We start from the raw sequence: 19,318 nt of genomic DNA, 5'->3' as shown, positions 1-19,318 counted from the left end.
TTATTCTATTAATGAAGATTTCTATTTTGCTAAACCTCACTGATACTGTATTTTCAGTTTACTATACCTGTTAGAGGCGTCAAGGTCAGAAGGTTTGATATCTGTTTGTAAACAGTGTCAACTAGAGGCAGCTACCCTAGATGTCAGTCTTAAGTCCACAGCATATATGGTAAGGCTTCCTAATTGATATATCCACATACTATTACAAAGGGCTACTGGTACCATCTCATGCTGGGTCATGAGGCTAGTAATAAGAATACAAAGGAGAAAAAGATATGGCCTGAAAGCATCTCAAACTCTAGGAGTTCAACCATTTGGGGTAACTCTAATATTACAGGATTCATAGCTTTTGTGAAAAGAAAAAATTCCATGCACTTTCTGAACACGATATGCTAACCTAAAAATGAAATATGATCACAATTTTATGTATGCGGGGGTCATATTTTCAGGAACCAAAGGAGCTTGTAATTTAATGGTAACATTTTATGAATTCTTTGTAGAGGAACTGACCATCAGGTTATCACTTTTCTATGTAAATGTGAGTTTCTATACACTGGGAGACACTTCCCATTCACAAGGAATATGTTCCAGATTGCTTTGAATCCAATGGTTATTTTACCAATGATGGATAAAAAGAAATATTTATTTCCACAACAAATATCTGTCACCAACTGTCCACATTTCTCAACCAAATTCTTCCCTCGCAATGCTTTTAACAATTCTTCTAGCTGAATACAGACAAAAGTAATGCTTTCTTAGAAGCTAACAATTTTTAATTAATTATCCAACTACCTTCTAGATCTAAATGTCTCTAAATCAGAATTGTTAAAATCTTCCCCTTCTAAAAAGAGTTTGGGGCCTTAGCTCAGAAGGTCCATGGTAGCCAGCAACAGTGAGCCAAAATGGCCCAAGACTCCCAGTGTGGTATCGAGTTAGATGTTCTCACAGGTAAACACACTTCTAAAATACATCAGAGAAATTTTTTTAACTCTCTATATAAACATTCAAGCAACAGAAAGCATGCTGTTACTTTAACAGAGGCAAGGAGGATTTTTATTAAAGCTTTACCGTTTGTGATTCCTCAGCACCCATCTGGAATCTATGCTCTGCTTGTATCTCAGGTGTTTCTGCTTGCATACTTGATGTTTTGCGGTACATTTTTCCCATTAAAGAAATATCCTTGAATAAGAAAAGGAAGCAAAGTGATGCAAATTTTTTAAATCATTGAGGCACATTATTCATTATACTAAAATGCTAGTCAATTCGGCTAGTAAATGAGAAATAGAGAAATATAAAGTAGTCAATAACACATGGTAAATAAATAAAAACAATAAAGGCAGGGTGTGGTGGCTCATGCCTGTAATCCCAGCACTTTGGGAGGCCGAGGTGGGTGGATCACCTGAGGTCAGGAATTGGAGACAAGCCTGACCAACATAGTAAAACCCCCATCTCTACTAAAAATACAAAATTAGCCAGGCATGGTGGCGCATGTCTGTAATCCCAGCTACTTGGGAAGCTGAGGCAGGAGAATCACTTGAACCCAGCAGGAAGAGGTTGCAGTGAGCTGAGATCATGCCATTGCACTACAGCCTAGACAACAAGAGGGAAACTGTTTAAAAAATAAATAAATAAATAAATAAATATAAAATATTTTTATCTATGTTTTCAATTTCATGGCTTTTTGCTGGTCTCTATAAATATATTTTTAGATTTAACAAGATAGGTAATATTAAGTCAGATGCTATAAAATAATGCTATTAAGTCAGATTCTATAAAACATTGCACAAGAAAGATAAAATCAAAACTAAAATTTAATGCATCCAAGGGCAAGAAGGAATATGCTTAAAACCTCACCGGATGGACTGTTAGTATCATTTTTACCACAGCTAGTGATAACTGCAATGATATACTCTCTACTCAGTTGAAATGGCAAGAAGATAGTACACTCCAATTACTAACAATGATCTAGGTATAAAGAGACCCAGGTTCTGTCCATCCAAACTGTAAAGCCACAAATCAGGCATCAACAGGCACATTATTTTGCTTTCCTTCCCCTCAGTCTTAATACTTTTTAAATAGGCATTCAATAACATGACTTTTTTTTGAAACAGACTTGCTCTGTCACCCATGCTGGAATGTAGTGGTGCAATCATAGCTCCCTGTAACCTCAAACTCCTGGGCTCAAGCGTTCCTCTCACCTCAGCCTCCTGAGTGGCATGGACTACAAGTGCATGCCACAACACTCAACTAATGTTTTTGCTTTTTTGTAGAGATGGGGTATCTCTACATTGCCCAGGCTGATCTTGACCTCACGGTCTTAAGGAATCCTTCCTCCTTGGCCTCCCAAAGTGCTGGGATTACACAGCCATGAGACACTGTGCCTGGCCTACATGAATTTTTAAGGTTCCTTTTTCTTCTAGCCTTTTAGTAATGTCAACAGCAAGATTCAAACTCCCATTGTACCTTAAAACTCTTATTTTTCTACTTTTTATTTGCTTTATTAAAAGGATCTAATTCAGGCCATTGGCTTCTACTTCTGTCCTCTGGTTATAAATAACTATAAAACTGGACAAAATATTACAGCAACTATTTTAGGATTTGACAACAGGCAGTGCAGAACTGTGATGACAGAGAATGGAAACTAGGTAAGAGTTACAATTACCTGATTTCTGCCTGACACAATTTCCAGAACATGGCACAAAAAGGCAGAAACCAAACAGAGCCCAAGTATCTTACTAAATTGAAGAGACAGAAATCAGATGAGAGGAGGACAAAGGGGCTAGAGTTTGTAAGGAACAGTGTGGAGATGAGAGCACTGCACAGACAAAGAGCTCCAGAAATCGGCATAGGGTCCTTGAGTCTTTGGCTGAAAGTCTGCCCATGCAATGGGGAAACCCATGAGGCTAGACAAAGAAACCTTGCCAGGGAAGAAAACAATTACCAAGGAGCTGTAAGCCACAATTCCCAGAGCTCACACAAGGTTGGAATTCATTAGGTCTCCCACCAGACATGGAAGATACATGGTACATTAATTATAAAGGCCAAAAGGATCATCCATTAGTAGTAATGCTAAATTAACCCTTGAGTAAAGACTTTTGTGGACGTTAACAATGCTTTAAAATAATTCTTTTAAAAAATCAAGCTGCTCTTCAAGTAACTTAACTGCCTATCATAACAAACTCTAACACTCTTTAAAGGAAGTCAATAAAACCCAATGCAAAATTCATAATGTCCAACATCCAATCAGAAGTTGCTGGTCACATGAAGAAGCACAAATATGTGATACATAACCAGGAAGAAAATCATACAAAAAGACCCAGAAATGACATACATTTTGGAATTAGCAAATAAGGATCTTAAACTTCTAATATAAATATTATAAGTGTTCAACATTAAATAAAAATGTAAGCATAAAGAGGAGCAAACTTAAGAAACAGAATTAAATGTGACATCTATAGATAGAACATACATCATCTAAAATAAAATTCTCACTGAGTGGCATTAACAGAAGAGAAAGACATTGCAGAAGAAAATGTCAGTTAACCTGAAGCCTTATCAACAGTAACCATGCCAAATGAACCACAGAGCAAAAGAAAACTAAAATAAAATGAACAAATACTCAGTCAAACATATATTTAATTGGAGCTCCAGAAAGGGATATGGAGAGTGACTGAAAACATTGACACGCAAATGGCCAAAAATTTTCCAAATATCATGACAACTACAAACCCCCTAAGTTCAATGACCTCTGAGCAGAAACACACAAAGAACACTGCCCAAAGTTCACTGTCATCAGAATAATAAAAACCAGTAATTCTAAAAAATATCTTTATTTGTAAATGAATATGATTACACATATACAGAAAATCATAAAGAATACAAAAAAACTTACTAGAGCTAATAAACTAATTCACTAAAGTTGTAGGGTACAGGGAAATTATATAAAAATAAGTTTTATTTCCAAACAATGAACAATCTACAAACAAAATTAAGAAAACAATTCCATTTAAAATGCCATAAACGAGAATAAAATACTTAGAAATAAATTCAACCAAAAAAGCACAAGACTTGTATAAAATATTCCTGAAAGAAACTAAAGAAGTCCTAAATGAAAGGAAAGGCATCCCATGTCCATGGATTGAAAGACTTAATATTGTTAAGATGGGAAGACTCCCCAAAGCTATCTACAGATTCTTTGCAATCCCTATCAAAAACCCAAGGGCCTTTTTTTCAAAACTAGAAAAACTGATCCTAAAAGTCAATAGAATCGAAAGTTCCCCTGAATAGGCAAAACAATCTTGAAAAGGAAAAATAAAACTGGAGGACTCACACTTACCTATTTCAAAATTTACTATCAAACTACAACAATCAAAACGTGTGATACTAACATACGGATAGACATCTAGATCAATGGAATAAATGTGAGAGTCCAAAAATAAACTCATCCAACCCATGGTCAATCAACTTTTGACAAAGGTGCCAAAAACAGTCAATGGGAAACAAATATACTCTTCAAATGGTGCTGGGGCAACTGGATATCAACATGCAAAAAAAATAAAGTTGGCCCCCTATCTCATATGATATATAAAAATTAACTCAAAATGGGTCAAATACTTGAATGTAAGACCTATAAACTGTAAGATTCTTAGAAGAAAACATATTAATAAATCTTCATGACCTTGGATTTGGCAATAGCTTCCTAGATATAACAACAAAAACATAAGCAACCAAAGAAAAAATAGACAAATTGAATTTTACCAAATTTAAAACTTCTGTGCATCGAGGACACTATGAAGAAAGTAAAAATGTAACCCATTGAATGGGAGAAAATATTTGTAAATCATTTGCCTGACAAGGGTCTAATATTAGGAATATATAAGAAAGTCTTAGAAGTCAACAAAAAGACCAAAAAAATTAAAAATGGGCAATGGACTCCTGGCTTTGAAGTTAATAATACTCTTTGGCAATAACACAAGCAGTTTTTAAAGCAGAAAAAAACAACAGAAAGAAGCTTCAAAGGAAATACCCTGATTATTCAGCTTAAGAATTTCACTCCCTCCCTCTTCCTACTAGTCATAAGTGTTCTGGCCACCACTATCTGACCATGATCCTCTAACTAATCATTCTTTAGTGTCAACAACTTTGGCATTTCTCAATTAAGCATTTCCCAAACAAGAAAAGCAATTTTTTTAGTCTCAGAGTCACTGTCATTAATATCACCATGCAACAGAAAATTGTCTAGTATTCTTTCCTTTGAAAGAGTTTTGACACTAACATACAAGAAGAATATTCTGGAAGTCATAGCACTAATTCTCTGTTGTGAATTACAAAACTCTGTGAATTATTTGGCGAAAGTGAAGATATAATCACAGGAGATAGACAACAAATTTTCATTTCTATATAGTCAAAAAATGGGCAAAGTATTTTTGACATTTCTCCAAAGAAGATATACAAAAGCCAACAAGCACATGAAAAGATGACCAACACAAATAATCAGGGAAATGCAAATCAAAATCACAATGAGATACCACTTTATACTCACTAGGATGGCTACAATAAAAAAAAGAAAAAGAAAATAAGACTTTACTGGGATGCAGAGAAACTAGAATCCTTGTACGCTGCTACCAGGAATGTAAAATGGTGCAGCCACTGGAAAGGTTTGGAGGTTCCTCAAAAACTTGCATACTATTACCAATTGACCCAGCAATTTCCCTTTTAGGAATATGCCCAAAAAAACTGAAGGTAGGTATTTCAATAGATATTTGTACATCGATGCAGCACTATTCACAATAGCCAAAAGGTGGAAACAAGCCAAATGTCCACTCACGGATGAATGAATAAACAAAATTTGGTATATCCATACAATAGAATACCATTCAACCAACAAAAGTAATGAAGTACTGATGTATGCCACGATGCTGGATGAATCGTGAAAACATTATGATAATTGAAAGAAGCCAGACACCACAGGTCATAAATTGTATGATTCCATTTATATGAAACATCCAGAATAGGTAAATCTATAGAGAACAAAGCCAAATTGTTGTTGCCAGGGCCTGAGGGGTATGGAGAATGGCGAATGACTGTTTAATGTGTATAGTGTATCCTTTTGGAAGGATGAAATGGTTTTGAAACTAAATGAAGGTGATGGCTGCTCAACATTGGAAATGTTGATGCCACCGAATTGTGTACTGTAAGATGGTTAATTTTACATTATGTGAATTCACCTCAGTGTAAAAAAAAAGTAATTGGATATGATGAGCACTTGAAAATAGTAGGTACACAACAAATGTTATTTCCCTGCTCCTTAAACATTTTTAACTAATATAGCAGTAAAATTTATACGTGATAGTTACTACATTGCCCAACCCAACGACATAAGGATTTATTTTTGTTTGTCTATAGTCTAGTAAAGCCAGAGAAATAAACTTCACACTTGACATTTAAAAAAGACACGTAGGGAGGCGGAGGTTGCAGTGAGCCGAGATCTCTCGCCATTGCACTTCAGCCTGATAACAGAGAGAGACTGTCTCAAAAAAAAAAAAAAAAAAAAAAAAGACATGTAATGTAAAAAATGTTTTATTGACAACAATAATTTTGTTAGTGTTGGATCTAAAGTTTAATAGCAAAGGAACACAAATGGATGTAGAGGTAACAGGTGAGAGTAAAAATAATGCACTTTATTCAACATTAGGAAATCCATTAATTTATAAGTCAAATGTACAAACATACAATGATCTTCATGGTACTCTCAAGTGAAAATCACATGGAAGGTGGAATGATAACGTGGTTGAGCACACATGCTTAGGTTTTGGTTTCAAATCTTGACTCGGTCACTTTAGGATATTCTCAAGCAAATTACTCAACCTCTCAATTTTGTAAAATGGGAATAATATTAGCACATACCTCATATGCTTATTATGAGGATTAAATGATATAATACATGCAAACAGAAAGTGTCTTATACATAATAATAGTTTTTGTTCATGTTAAAATAAAAAGCAAAATAAGGATCCCTATTGGCACCATCATAATTTGACGTTATACTGGAAATTCTAGATATGAAACAGAAAAGAACATAATTATAAGAAATGAGCTAACCACATAACTGTTACTTGAAGAGGTACTACTATATACCTAAAATTCCCAAAATAATCTGTAGAGTTATTCAGACAGAAAATCAATTCACCAAAACCAAACTCAGAAATTTAGAAAATGAGACAAGGAACAAAATCCTAAAAGTAACAAAAATTATAAACTAGCAAAACAGTGCCTTAGGAAATGTGAGGAAAACAAAAAACAATTGACTGAGACATAAAAATTGACTTGAATCAGAAAATTTGGATGTTGGACTAAGAAAAAAAGATCAAAAAGAAAAATTTTAAGTAATACAATTAGTATTTTGTTTAACGTGCATTAATTCTACCGTTCTCCCTGAGTTATAAACTGTAACTAGTAGTTTATTTCTACATTCTCCACAAGTCTGCCAAAGTATTAAACAAAATTTTTTAACTCCACAAACAATTGAAAATTTATAAAGCTCTAAGGGGTCCAGCTTCACAATCCTGGATACATTTTTTTTAATGTGTTTCATAGAGCAGTTTCCACCTAAAGCATGTAACAGAATCCAAAATGTCCAAGCTGGAAGGACCTTGAGGGATCAATAAAACCCGAAGGACGCCCAAATTTCACAGACACTGAAACCAAAGCTTTGAGGCTTAAAGGGTGCTGTTTAGTATTCAAAACAAACAGACCACATGGTCTTTCCCCTAAACTGCTTCAAGCAGATGGACAGCAACAGAAGCAGCAGTGTTCCTGTGCCCTGTTAGGCAGACCCAGTATTTTCTCAATCATCATTAAAAGAACGAGTAGAGACAGCAGCTGCCCTCTACTCTTCGTCATGCAATCCAGGTTCTCCCCAAATGACACTGGCCCAAATAGCATGGGCCAAAAGAGTGTTTCTAAAATATACCCTTTTATGATTTCATCAGCACTTAGTCAAGCTGCACTGCCTTTAGATAACTTACTGTAAAGTTCAAGGTTTAGAAAGAAGGAAAGAAAAGGCATTGTACGGCCCTAAACAATATTTATCCACACAGGTTACTTTCTTGAAAAAATGTCCTGATCTGCGTTAACTTTCTCTTGCTTCCTGCAGGCAAAACCCTGATGGCGCTGGCCTGTGGAATCCTCCTTACAGGCACAAGAATGTATCAGGGCTGCTTGACATCCATTCTTACCCCTTGTGACTCTTTAAATTAAACATTTATATGACTGTTCTGGGTGACTGGACCCTGTATTCCATAGACCTGTTGGCTCTAAAAATGTAATTTGAAAAAGAAAAAAAAATGGAATTTGAACAGCTACCATATAAATTTAAACATCAAAATTGCTACAGGCACTATCTATAACTAAATGTGTACAGAATCTTTTGCACAAAGTCCTAACAGAACATAATCCATTACTTAAACCTGTTCAAAAACTACAGTAGTTCCAGAAACATAACATTATTGGGTTTCAAGTAAAATTTCTACTTTTTATAATATCACTTCTCTGATAGCTACCCTACGAAAGAAAACTACAGTGCTTTTAGAAAAAAAAAAAAATGAGGCATTCATGAAAAGCTTGTTTAAATCAGGTCATCCAAAACAGATGCAATGCAACCAGAAAAAATATTTCCAGAATATGATAAAGCCTATAGTTGAGCAATGCACCATTCTTTATTCCTTGACATTCATACTAGAAAAAACAACAAAAATATCCAGACTTTTTGTTTCAGAAGGCTATGGAGAAATCTAAGTTAATATGCCTGATTCTAGGTTATAGCATCTGATATTTCAGGTACAACACCCCTTAGAATTACATACCAACTGTTGAGTGAGTTATGAGGAGCTATGCAAGCAGCACTGTGCCACAGCACTCCAAGGCTAGGAATCTAAGAGAAATATAAGTCAAGATTCTTTCTCTCAAGAAGTTTCAGTTAGTTAGAGAGATGAAAACAACAGACTAGGAATAATGTTTTTCAAAATGCAAAGCACTGAATTTAATCAAGCGTAATTATTATGCACAGGCTCCAAGTTCAATAGGAATCTAATTTATTTAGAGAGATGAGGATAAGAGTATCAATATCAGAGAATGCACCAGTTTTAGTTATGCTAGTGAAAAATAAATGTGAAGAAGAGCTGGGTTCTGGGTCAAGGGATGGAGGGAGGGGAAATGCAGTTCTTATCCCATATTTTAATGTAAGACCACATGAAAATAATTATGCATCTACATCAATGATTTTTGAAAGTTCATATGCCTCTTTTGTTTATTTAGTCAACAGTATTCCATAAAACTAAAATTCCCAAGACACAAACTGAGTGTATTAGTCTGTTTTCACACTCCTATAAAGAACTGCCCGAGACTGGGTAATTTGTAAAGAGATTTAATTGACTCACAGTTCTGCATGGCTGGGGAGCCCTCAGGAAACTTACAATCATGGTGGAAGGTGAAGCAGGCACCTTCTTCACAAGGCAGCAGGACAGTGTGAGCACACAGGAAAAAAATACATTGATAAAACCATCAGATCTCATAAGAATTCACTCACTATCACGAACAGAATGAGGGAACCGCCCCCAAAATCCAATCACTTCCCTTCCTCAACACATAGGGATTACTGGACACTCCCTCGACATGTGAGATTACAATTGAAGATGAGATTTGGGTGGAGATACAGAGCCAAATCATATCACTGAGGAAGGATGAAAACATATTTGTTATGCCTTCTCAAATGACGCTACATCTCAAAAACACTGTTTTTGCTGTTCCTGAATCAAATAATAAATTCCATTAATTTTCTTAAATGTTTTCTACTGTAAAACCATTCAAAAATGTTAACTAGTACTAACTAATATAAAACTCAACAAATTAATATGTGTTCACCTATCCTGGCGTTCAACAAAAACATTTGTAGTACCACTTGCAGATCTTATTTCAAAAAGGCTCTAGTAACCATTGTCCAAGATGATCTCCAATGATTCCCACCTCCTGAATGGTCACCTCCTCAATGAATAGGACAGACCTGTGTAATCAATAAGATATAGCAGAAATTACAGTGTGTGGCTATTTCAAAAAAATATATATGGCAACTTCCGCATTGCCCTCTCTAGATGACTCGTTCTAGGGGAAGCCATCTGCCATGTGATAACAACACTTAAGCAGTCCTATGGGGAGGTCTGCTGCCAACAACCAGCACCAAATTGCCAGTCTTATGACTGAGACATCCTGGGAGCAGATCCCTCAGTCTCAATCAAGTCTTCAAATGATAGCAGCCCCAGACAAGAACTTGACACAACCCCACAGGTTAGAATTACATAGATAAGTTGCTCCTAGATTCCCTACCCACAAAAACTGTGTGAAATAAATGTTCATTGTTTCAAGCTGCTAAATTTTGGGGTGATTTGTTGCACAGAAATAAATAACTTTAAAAAGGCTCTAAAACTCTAGCTCTTCAGATATTTCATGGCATTTCCTAAAGAACCTAAAATCTCAAAATCTCATAATTTTTATTATTTAGGTATGTGTTTCTTCATTATTACCTATTATTGTGTAATTGTTCTTAGCCTTCTTAAAAGATATCTATTGCTTTACAAAACCCATTAAAAAGTGAGGTAGTTTGGCTCAGCACAGTGGCTCACACCTATAATCCCAGCACTTTGGGAGGCTGAGGCAGGCTGATCACTTGAGGTCAGGAGTTCGAGACCTGTCTGGCCAACATGGTGAAACCCTGTCTCTATTAAAAATACAAAAATTAGTTGTGCATGATGGTGGACGCCTGTAATCTCAGCTACTTGGAAGGCTGAGGCACCAGAATTGCCTGAACCTAGGAGGTGGAGGTTGCAGTGAGCCAAGATTACACCACCGCACTATAGCCTGGACAATAGAAGGAGGCTCAAAAAAAAAAAAAAGTGAGGTAGTTTGTACTAGATCCTTAGGAAAAACACAAAGTACATGTGTTAAACATACTGTGTAATACTTAATATGCCCTCCTTTGTCCCACATAATTATCCCAAATATCAGGAAATATATTTAATCATCTAACATTTCACTATATTGTCAGTAACTTTGAAAGACACATTCCATGTATCATTTCTACAGTATTTGTGAAAAATATGGAATTACAGAAAATTAAAGAGCTTTCTAGAGGCAGGACTCATCATAAGCCCACACCAAGAACATAGTTCTTTGTCCTATTATTAAATAAAGCCAACGAGAGAAACTCTATAAGTCCCCTAACAAACAGAAATATATATTTAATAACATCTAACCTATGTTTGTATTTTAGAGAATACATATACCTTTCCTAATTAAGATGAAGAGTGATTGATTCATATCACCTGTGAAAGAGCATTAATAATCAGCCATCAGTTATCTCTTCTCCATACTAAATTCCATCTCTTCCAAATTTTTCTCATATGGATCTGGGAGAGGAAATGATAAATTTTCAGAAGAATCCATAAGAATATTCTCTTAAGCCTCCTAATCTCACAGAGGATTTAATAACATAAATAAATACTTCAATAATAAAATTCAGAGCCTCAAGAGTAAGCATATTTTTGTTTACATCATTCAACAAATATTTATTTATAGAGTGACTACTAAGTCCAAGGAATTATATAAGGTGATGTGAAGGATAAAAAAGCAAAAGATAAATAATCTTGCTTCCAGATTGTTTATGGTCTTATAAAACAAATTCAGCATTCATTTGATCCATCCTACTAAAAATAGAAAGGCAAAAGTCTATTATGATCACTTAGGTAGTCACAGCCTAGATGAACATATATATTGATGTGTAGATAAATAACAATAATGCATGTCATAAGAGAAGCACAAAGTAAACTTGTACCAAGGAGTTGGGGCAAGGGAGGGGAATATTATATTTAGAATAGAAGGCAGCACTTCCTTAAAATAGTTCTTAAGAGAGAAGTAGAAAGTAAATGTGTCCAGTGGATTCAAAGAGCACTGCAAGTAGAGAAACACTCCTTAGATTGATTTTCAGATCCTTTCTCTTCCCCTGAGGCAGGTGCACATGTGCCACTTACTGTACTCAAACAGGGTTAGGATGGAAAGCATCTTCCCATTGGCTCCCTCACTCCTCATCCCCAGCTGTACTTCCAAGGGGTAGTGATGAGCCCTGTGGTTGTGTGCTTATTTGGTGCTCTAACATGGTTTTGCTCACAGCCAGATTCTAATTCAAAAGGGAATTTTTTTTTTTTTTTTTTTTTTTTTTTTTTTTTTTTTTTTTTTTGAGACAGAGTCTCGCTCTGTCGCCCAGGCTAGAGTGCAGTGGCCGGATCTCAGCTCACTGCAAGCTCCGCCTCCCGGATTTACGCCATTCTCCTGCCTCAGCCTCCCGAGTAGCTGGGACTACAGGCGCCCGCCACCTCGCCCGGCTAGTTTTTTGTATTTTTTGGTAGAGACGGGGTTTCACCGTGTTAGCCAGGATGGTCTCGATCTCCTGACCTCGTGATCCACCCATCTCGGCCTCCCAAAGTGCTGGGATTACAGGCTTGAGCCACCGCGCCCGGCCTCAAAAGGGAAATTAATCCATTAATTTCATTTATACGAAGCTATGGAAATATTTACCACATTATTCACTTCTTTCATTTCCCTTCTCTCACTTCTCAAGAGAGACAATCTTTGGGCAGAAGCAATGAGATTATTCAAGTTATCAAGGTATTCAGTCAAGGTTTTCAGTTGGAAGCATCAGAAACAGACTCTTATTATGTAGGAGGTATGGAAAGGCTGTCTGGATTAACAGAATCAGTGAGGAAAGAACCAAAGAAGTCATAGAACCAAGAAGCAAGAGACACCACAACAGTCTTTTAGCAATAATAAACTTTCCAAGGTTCCTCATGACTCAGTCACCTGGAATGAGTCCTTATCATCCCTTTCATAAACAGACATGATGTGTTCAGGAAATTTTAAAATTCAGTGGATGGCTGGTGTGGTAAATTTTGTATTAACGGCCTCAATTTTTCACCTCTCACTCTATCCACACCTTTTGCCATGTGACTTTGCAGTTTTTTTTCTGTCAAGAAGCAAAGTTTATTTTCCTGCCTCCTGACTCTGGATGTAACCATGTGTCTCTGGATTTATTCATTTTATTGCTTTAGCCAGTAAAATGGGCCAAAAGTAATGATGCACCAATTCCTACCCTAGGACTCAACAGCTTGCAGGTTGCTCTCTTGAACTTCTTCTGTTACTATGAGAAGTGCATGCCTAGTCAATTCACTAGTTCCAGGGGAATAAAAGTGCATGGAGGTCTCTGGTCTCGATGTGCCACATGGAACAGAGCTGACCATGCTAAAGTCTCCAGCCAGAATAGAACCCAGCCTAGATTAGCTGACTCCAGCCAATCCACAAAGGTGAGAGCTATAATAATATTGTTTGGTACTAAGCCCTTAGTTTTGAGAGTTTGTTACATAGCATTAACCGACTGATACAACTGGTGAATAAATTAGAAGGAAAAAGAAAAAAAAAAATGCTAGTAAGGTCAAATTATGAAGAACCCTCTATGCCATCCATAGTTTGGAATTAGACTATATCCTGCAGTCAGGAGGTATCCAGCCAAAAAAAATTGTTTTTAAGAGGAAATCTCACACTGTCACCAGGGCTGGTGTACAGTGGCATGATCTCGGCTCGCTGCAACCTCTGCCTCCCAGATTCAAGCAATTCTCCTGCCTCAGCCTCCCAAGTAGCTAGGACTACGGGCACGTGCCACCATGTCCGGCTAATTTTTGTATTTTTAGTGGAGATGGGGTTTCACTATGTTGGCCAGGCTGGTCTCGAACTCCTGACCTCATGATCTGCCTGCCTCGGCCTCCCAAAGCACACGGATTACAGGCGTGAGCCACCATGCCCAGCCCTAGCCAAATTTTAAAATAAATTAATACTAATGTCTGGTGAATAAACTTCAGTGGGGGTAAAAACTGAAAGTTGGTCCTGAAGATACTGTAAGGATCCAAGTGAAGGCTGATAAGAGCCTAACTTAAAGCACAGAGAGTGAAAATAAGAATATCTACTTATAAACACCCCTTATTCTCATTCTTCATCTTTTAAAGGTATTCTTACAGATCAAAGGAAAAGATTAATAAAAATAACCCTAACGTTTTTCAAATATAGGGAGCCCTGTCTTGAGTCTAACTGGGATTTGAACATGTTTGGGCATGTCTGACAAAGTCTGATGGGACAGACTTTCCAAAATCTCATTTGCATGAGTAATGGAGAGTCACTTGGGAAAACATCCCAACCAATGAAGAAGTTAAGCTTGATGAGCAGGGCCCCATACGAAAACCTTGGTCTTCTGGGAAAGGATGTGGTTCCGTCTCTCTGATCTGTCTCCAGTTCCACCCCATGACATTCACTTCTGATTCATAATATTAATGTGCTGGACAGGGGGCGGGGAAACAGAAAATGAGTATGTGGGTACTATAAGTGAAATACGAAAGAACCAATTAACTTAAAACTGTCCCACTAAGACATGAAGAGGAGTCCTCCTCCCCCAACCTAATCTCCCTGTCCCAAGCAGGGCTGACTTACCCAGTAGACTCAGTAGGTACAGTGCCTAGGGCCTGTGATATTTTAAGGACCCACAAAAATGTTTTATTTTTAATTTCTTTTAAAATCAAAAGAAAACAGCGTGGTTTATAAAAGTAAAAAATTAGACGTAATAAATGTCCAATAATGGAGGATGAGTTAAAAAATAAAAATAAAAAATCAGAAGAAAAATACATATAGTAATAATAAATATATAATAATAAAATCAGCCTGGATAATATTTACTTTTATACCAACATAGTCATAAATTTTTTTTTTCAGTATTTTTATGGGAAAAAGTGCCCCCAAAGGCAAAAGTGCCTGAGGCCCACCAAAGTCAAAATGCATCCCTGGTCCCAGCCCACAGTGTAACTTTGGAACCTTGAGAGCCCTGAATTGTTGTGGACATTACCAGGACAGGGTTCGGTAATTGTCTTTCCCCCACTTATCCCCTCAAAGGATATGGGTAATATGTTACAAAAAGGGGATAAATTTCACAGATTGAGCAAACAGGTTTTGAGGGTATCTTTCCTTATTTCCCATCCCTTTCTCTCCTAAAGGAGTTCATGGGCAGTTTGACAAAAGAGCCACCCTCTGAGAGAAGCAAGGAATCTCCTCAGTGGCCTGACCAGGCACTCTCCCTGCATTGCTCCAGGAAACTGCTATGACACTGGAAAATTAAGAATATTAAAACTATACTTTACATCCATGGCTTTCATTTTTTTTCTTTTTCTTTTTCTTTTTTTTTTTTTTTTTTTTTTTTTGAGACAGAGTCTCACTATGTTGCTCAGGCTGGTCTCAAACTTCTGGGCTCAAGTGATCCCTGCACTTCAGCCACCCAGAGTGCTGGGATTATGGTATAAGCCACTGAGCCTGGCCACTTTCACCTTTTATAAGTGGTAGGACCTATCTGTCAAGTAAACTCATACTTGGAGGCCCAGTGTATAAAGTAGATCGATGGGGAATGTTGCAATCAGGTGAAGGCCGATGGAGGCTGCTGGAAGGACCACAGCCTATCCACTCATTCCTGCCCTCACCCCTCCATAGGACCCAAGGTCTCTCTGAAACACTGGAAATCACTGCTTTTGTAAGTTGCAGTATAATATAGATGGATGATCTAAAATCAAATTTACACTTAGAATCATTTCATGTGTTGTTTAGTGATCCTATATTCATTTAGCTCCTATAGGTTAAACTCTGTATTTTGGAGGTAGAAGACAGGAAAGAAGTAATGCTAAATCAAGGCTCTGGCATGTGCATGAGAGGACAAGCTTGATTTAGCTGCTTTAAGGTCAGTTTCAGTTCCTGGTGCAGCCCTGGAGTTTGAGTATCTCATCACAAAGAGTGTGATTCTGGTCTTAAGGAGAGGTACAGTCCCTAAATATTAACTAGCCAGTTCATCACAAGCTCAGCTTGGCCCTGCTGAACTTGCTTGTGTTCGTCTCACATAGCCCTTTTTCTTCAAGATGCTGAAGGTTAATTTTGCTAATTCATCATTTTTTTCCCTTCAACTTTTATTTTAAGTTCATGGGTACATGGGCAGGACGTGCAGGTTTGTTATATAGGTAAACGTGCCATGGTGGTTTGTTGCACAGATCATCTTATCACCTAGGTATTAAGCCCAGCACCCATTAGTTGTTCTTCTTGGTGCTCTCCCTCTCCCCATACCCACTGACCAGCCCCACTGTGTGTTGTTCTCCCTCAGTGTGTCCATGTGTTCTCATCATTCAGCTCCCACTTATCAGTGACAACATGTGGTGTTTGGTTTCTGTTCCTGTGTTAGTTTGTTGAGGATAAAGGCTTTCAACTCCATCCATGTCCCTGCAAAGGAGATGATCTCATTCTTTTTATCGCTGTATAGTATTCCACGGTGTACATATACCACATTTTCTTTATTCAGTCTATCATTGCTGGGCATTTGGGTTGATTCCGTGTCTTTGCTATTGTGAATGGTGCTGCAATGAACATTTTCATGCATTTATCTTTATGGTAGAATGATTTATATTCTTTTGGGTATATATCCTGTAATAGGATTTCTGGGTCAAATGGTATTTCTGCCTCAAGGTCTTTGAGGAATTGCCACCCTGTCTTCCACAATGGTTGAACTAATTTACACTCCCACCAACAGTATAAAAGCATTGCCTTTTCTCCACAACCTCTCCAGCATCTGTTGTTTTTTGACTTTTTAATAATAGACATTCTAACTGGCATAAGATGGTATCTCATTGTGGTTCTGATTTTCATTTCTCTAATAATCAGTAATGTTGAACTCTTTTCCACATGTTTGCTGGTCACAAATATGTCTTCTTTTGAGAAGTGTCTGTTCATGTCCTTCACTCACTTTTTAATGGGGTTGTTTGTTTTTTTCTTGTAAATTTAAGTTCCTGGCAAGCTCTGGATATTGGACTTTCGTCAATGGACAGATTGCAAAAATTTTCTCCAATTTTGTAGGTTATCTGTTCACTCTGATTATAGTTTCTTTTGCTGTGGAATAGCTGTTTAGTTTAATTAGACCCCATTTGTCAATGTTTGCTTTTGTTGCAATTGCTTTTGGCATTTTCATCATGAAATCTTTGCCCATACCTATGTCCTGATGGTATTGCCTAGATTTTCTTCTAGGGTCTTTGTAGTTTCTCTATTTAGATAAATGTATTTATCAATTTATGTTTTATCATAAATATTTATCTTTAGAGTATAATAATTCAAGGGTGGTATTTGGCCATAATTCTTGCTTTTCCAGTCTTTGTGTCAAAATCTCTGGGCCTGCTACACTGGACAAGCAAGTAGTTTGACAGCTGGGGGAACGAGAGCTGTCAGTGGCAGTAACTGTAATGCACATGCTAAAAGCAGCCAAAATAACTCCCTCTCAGTATTCCCAAACCCATTCCCAGGGTACTAAAATCATGCACTTAGTATCAATTTAAAAATAATGGAAGGGACAAATTGATAAATGGGAAAGCGTAATCTTCAGATTAACATAAATTGATTATGAAACCTAACATCATCCCTTATGCATTAGAAAACAACATTTTTCAAAGATTCAAATACCTGACTTGGCCATATTCTGGGAGTGCTATTATTTAAAATAATTTGAATTTTGTCTGGATATCAACTATATATTTTCTCTTAAAAACGTGAGATTAAATTAAAAAGGAGAAAAATTTATCCCTGAGCTGCTTACCCCCGGAGTGATAATTCTGTCAGTTCTAACTTCTATTTTCTTAAGGCTACATTTAATATATTTTCTATAAAGAAAGAATTTCTAAAAAGCATTGTATTAGTCCTTTCTCACATTGCTATAAAGAAATACCTGAGACTAGGTAATTTATAAGAAAAGAGGTTTAATTGGCTCACAGTTCTGCAAGCTGTACAGGAAGCATAGTGGCATCTGCTTTTGGGGAGGCTTCAGGAAGCTTCCAATCATGGCAGAAAGCAAAGGGGGAACACCCACACTGTATTCCAAAAGCAGGAGCAAGAGCGTGAAGGGTTAGGTGCTACATACTTTTAATATTTTTTCATTATTTTTAAAATTTTTGTGGGTACATAGGTATATATATTTATGGGGCAATGGGAAATAACCACATCATGGAAAATGGGGTATCCATCCCCTCAAGCATTTATCCTTTGAGTTACAAACTACTCACTTATAAATAACCAGATCTCACAATAACTCACTCGCTATCTCAAAGACAGTACCACGTGGGGTGGTGCTAAACCATTCATGAGAAAACCACCCCCATGATCCAGTCCCCTCACAACAGGCCCCACCTTCAGTATTGGGGATTACATTTCAATATGAGATTTGGGCATGAACACACATGCAAACTATATTAAGCATCTATAGAAACAATTTTCTTAGACAAGCTTTAACTATAAGAAGACATTGCTTTAAATAAACACTCTTCTAATTGGGGACAAATATATAAAAGGAAGTTTACTTTGGACATGACTCGATAGACAGTAAGAACCTCAAAATGTATTCTACAAGATGGTTATTTATTCTTGTGACTGACTATTGTAATGCATGTAGTTAAGTTGCCAGTGTATAAATACATTAAAAAGGTGTACCTTAAAAACAACAAACATGAGTACATTGACAAGAGAATGTCTTGCAAATATTTTATTATTTTATCAACAACTCTTTAAGAAATGTAACTACATTTTACTAAAATGAAAACCCAGAAGCAAAACAAGTCATATCATAAGACCTCAGAAAGATTTAGGAATTGGAGGCAGCTAATTCCAAAACTGATAGTGCAAGTGGACTGAAAACAGCCTCCCTAGATCCACCTCCACGCAGTCCAGTAACATCTCTCCCACACCACAGCAGAAGACAGCAAGGGTCAAACATAAAACATGCTAGCAGGAATGAATACTTTGAGGCAAAGTAAGAAGATAAAATTGAAAATATCCTCTCAGAAAAGAAGAGGAGGGAACAAAAAGGAAAATAGGAGAGATATATAAAAATAAGACAATCAGTCCACACCCCCAACATCCAAATAACAGAAGTTATAGAAAGTAGGAATTGAGAAAACAAAGGGGAAAATATTTTAAAAGGAAATTTCCCAGAATTGAAGGATGTTGGAATGAAAGGGCCACTCAGGCCCCATCGCAAATAAATGAAAAAGGAGCCACATCACGTCATGTCATATATATTTCCCATGTATCCTTTGTTGGTAGAGTTAGTAAATTAAGAAAGAGAAAGATATGGGACCCAATCAACAGAAGAAAGCAAAGGCCG

The 19,318-nt window shown here is 36.8% G+C and overlaps 1 protein-coding gene across 1 annotated transcript in view; it reads right to left on the bottom strand.

The window, feature by feature from the left end:
- Positions 1–19,318, bottom strand: part of TTC6 (tetratricopeptide repeat domain 6) — a 218,814-nt gene that overhangs the window by 140,350 nt on the left and 59,146 nt on the right. Inside the window, exon 4 of the mRNA XM_028851513.2 lies at positions 1,069–1,179. Within this exon, the coding sequence (XP_028707346.2) occupies positions 1,069–1,179 (111 nt within the window). The remainder of the gene's footprint in view (positions 1–1,068; positions 1,180–19,318) is intronic.

This window comes from Macaca mulatta, chromosome 7 (genome assembly GCF_049350105.2).
Source record: "Macaca mulatta isolate MMU2019108-1 chromosome 7, T2T-MMU8v2.0, whole genome shotgun sequence".
Taxonomy (NCBI): domain Eukaryota; kingdom Metazoa; phylum Chordata; class Mammalia; order Primates; family Cercopithecidae; genus Macaca; species Macaca mulatta.
The sequence above is the reverse complement of the archived record's forward strand: the minus strand, read 5'-3'. Positions and strand labels throughout refer to the sequence as shown.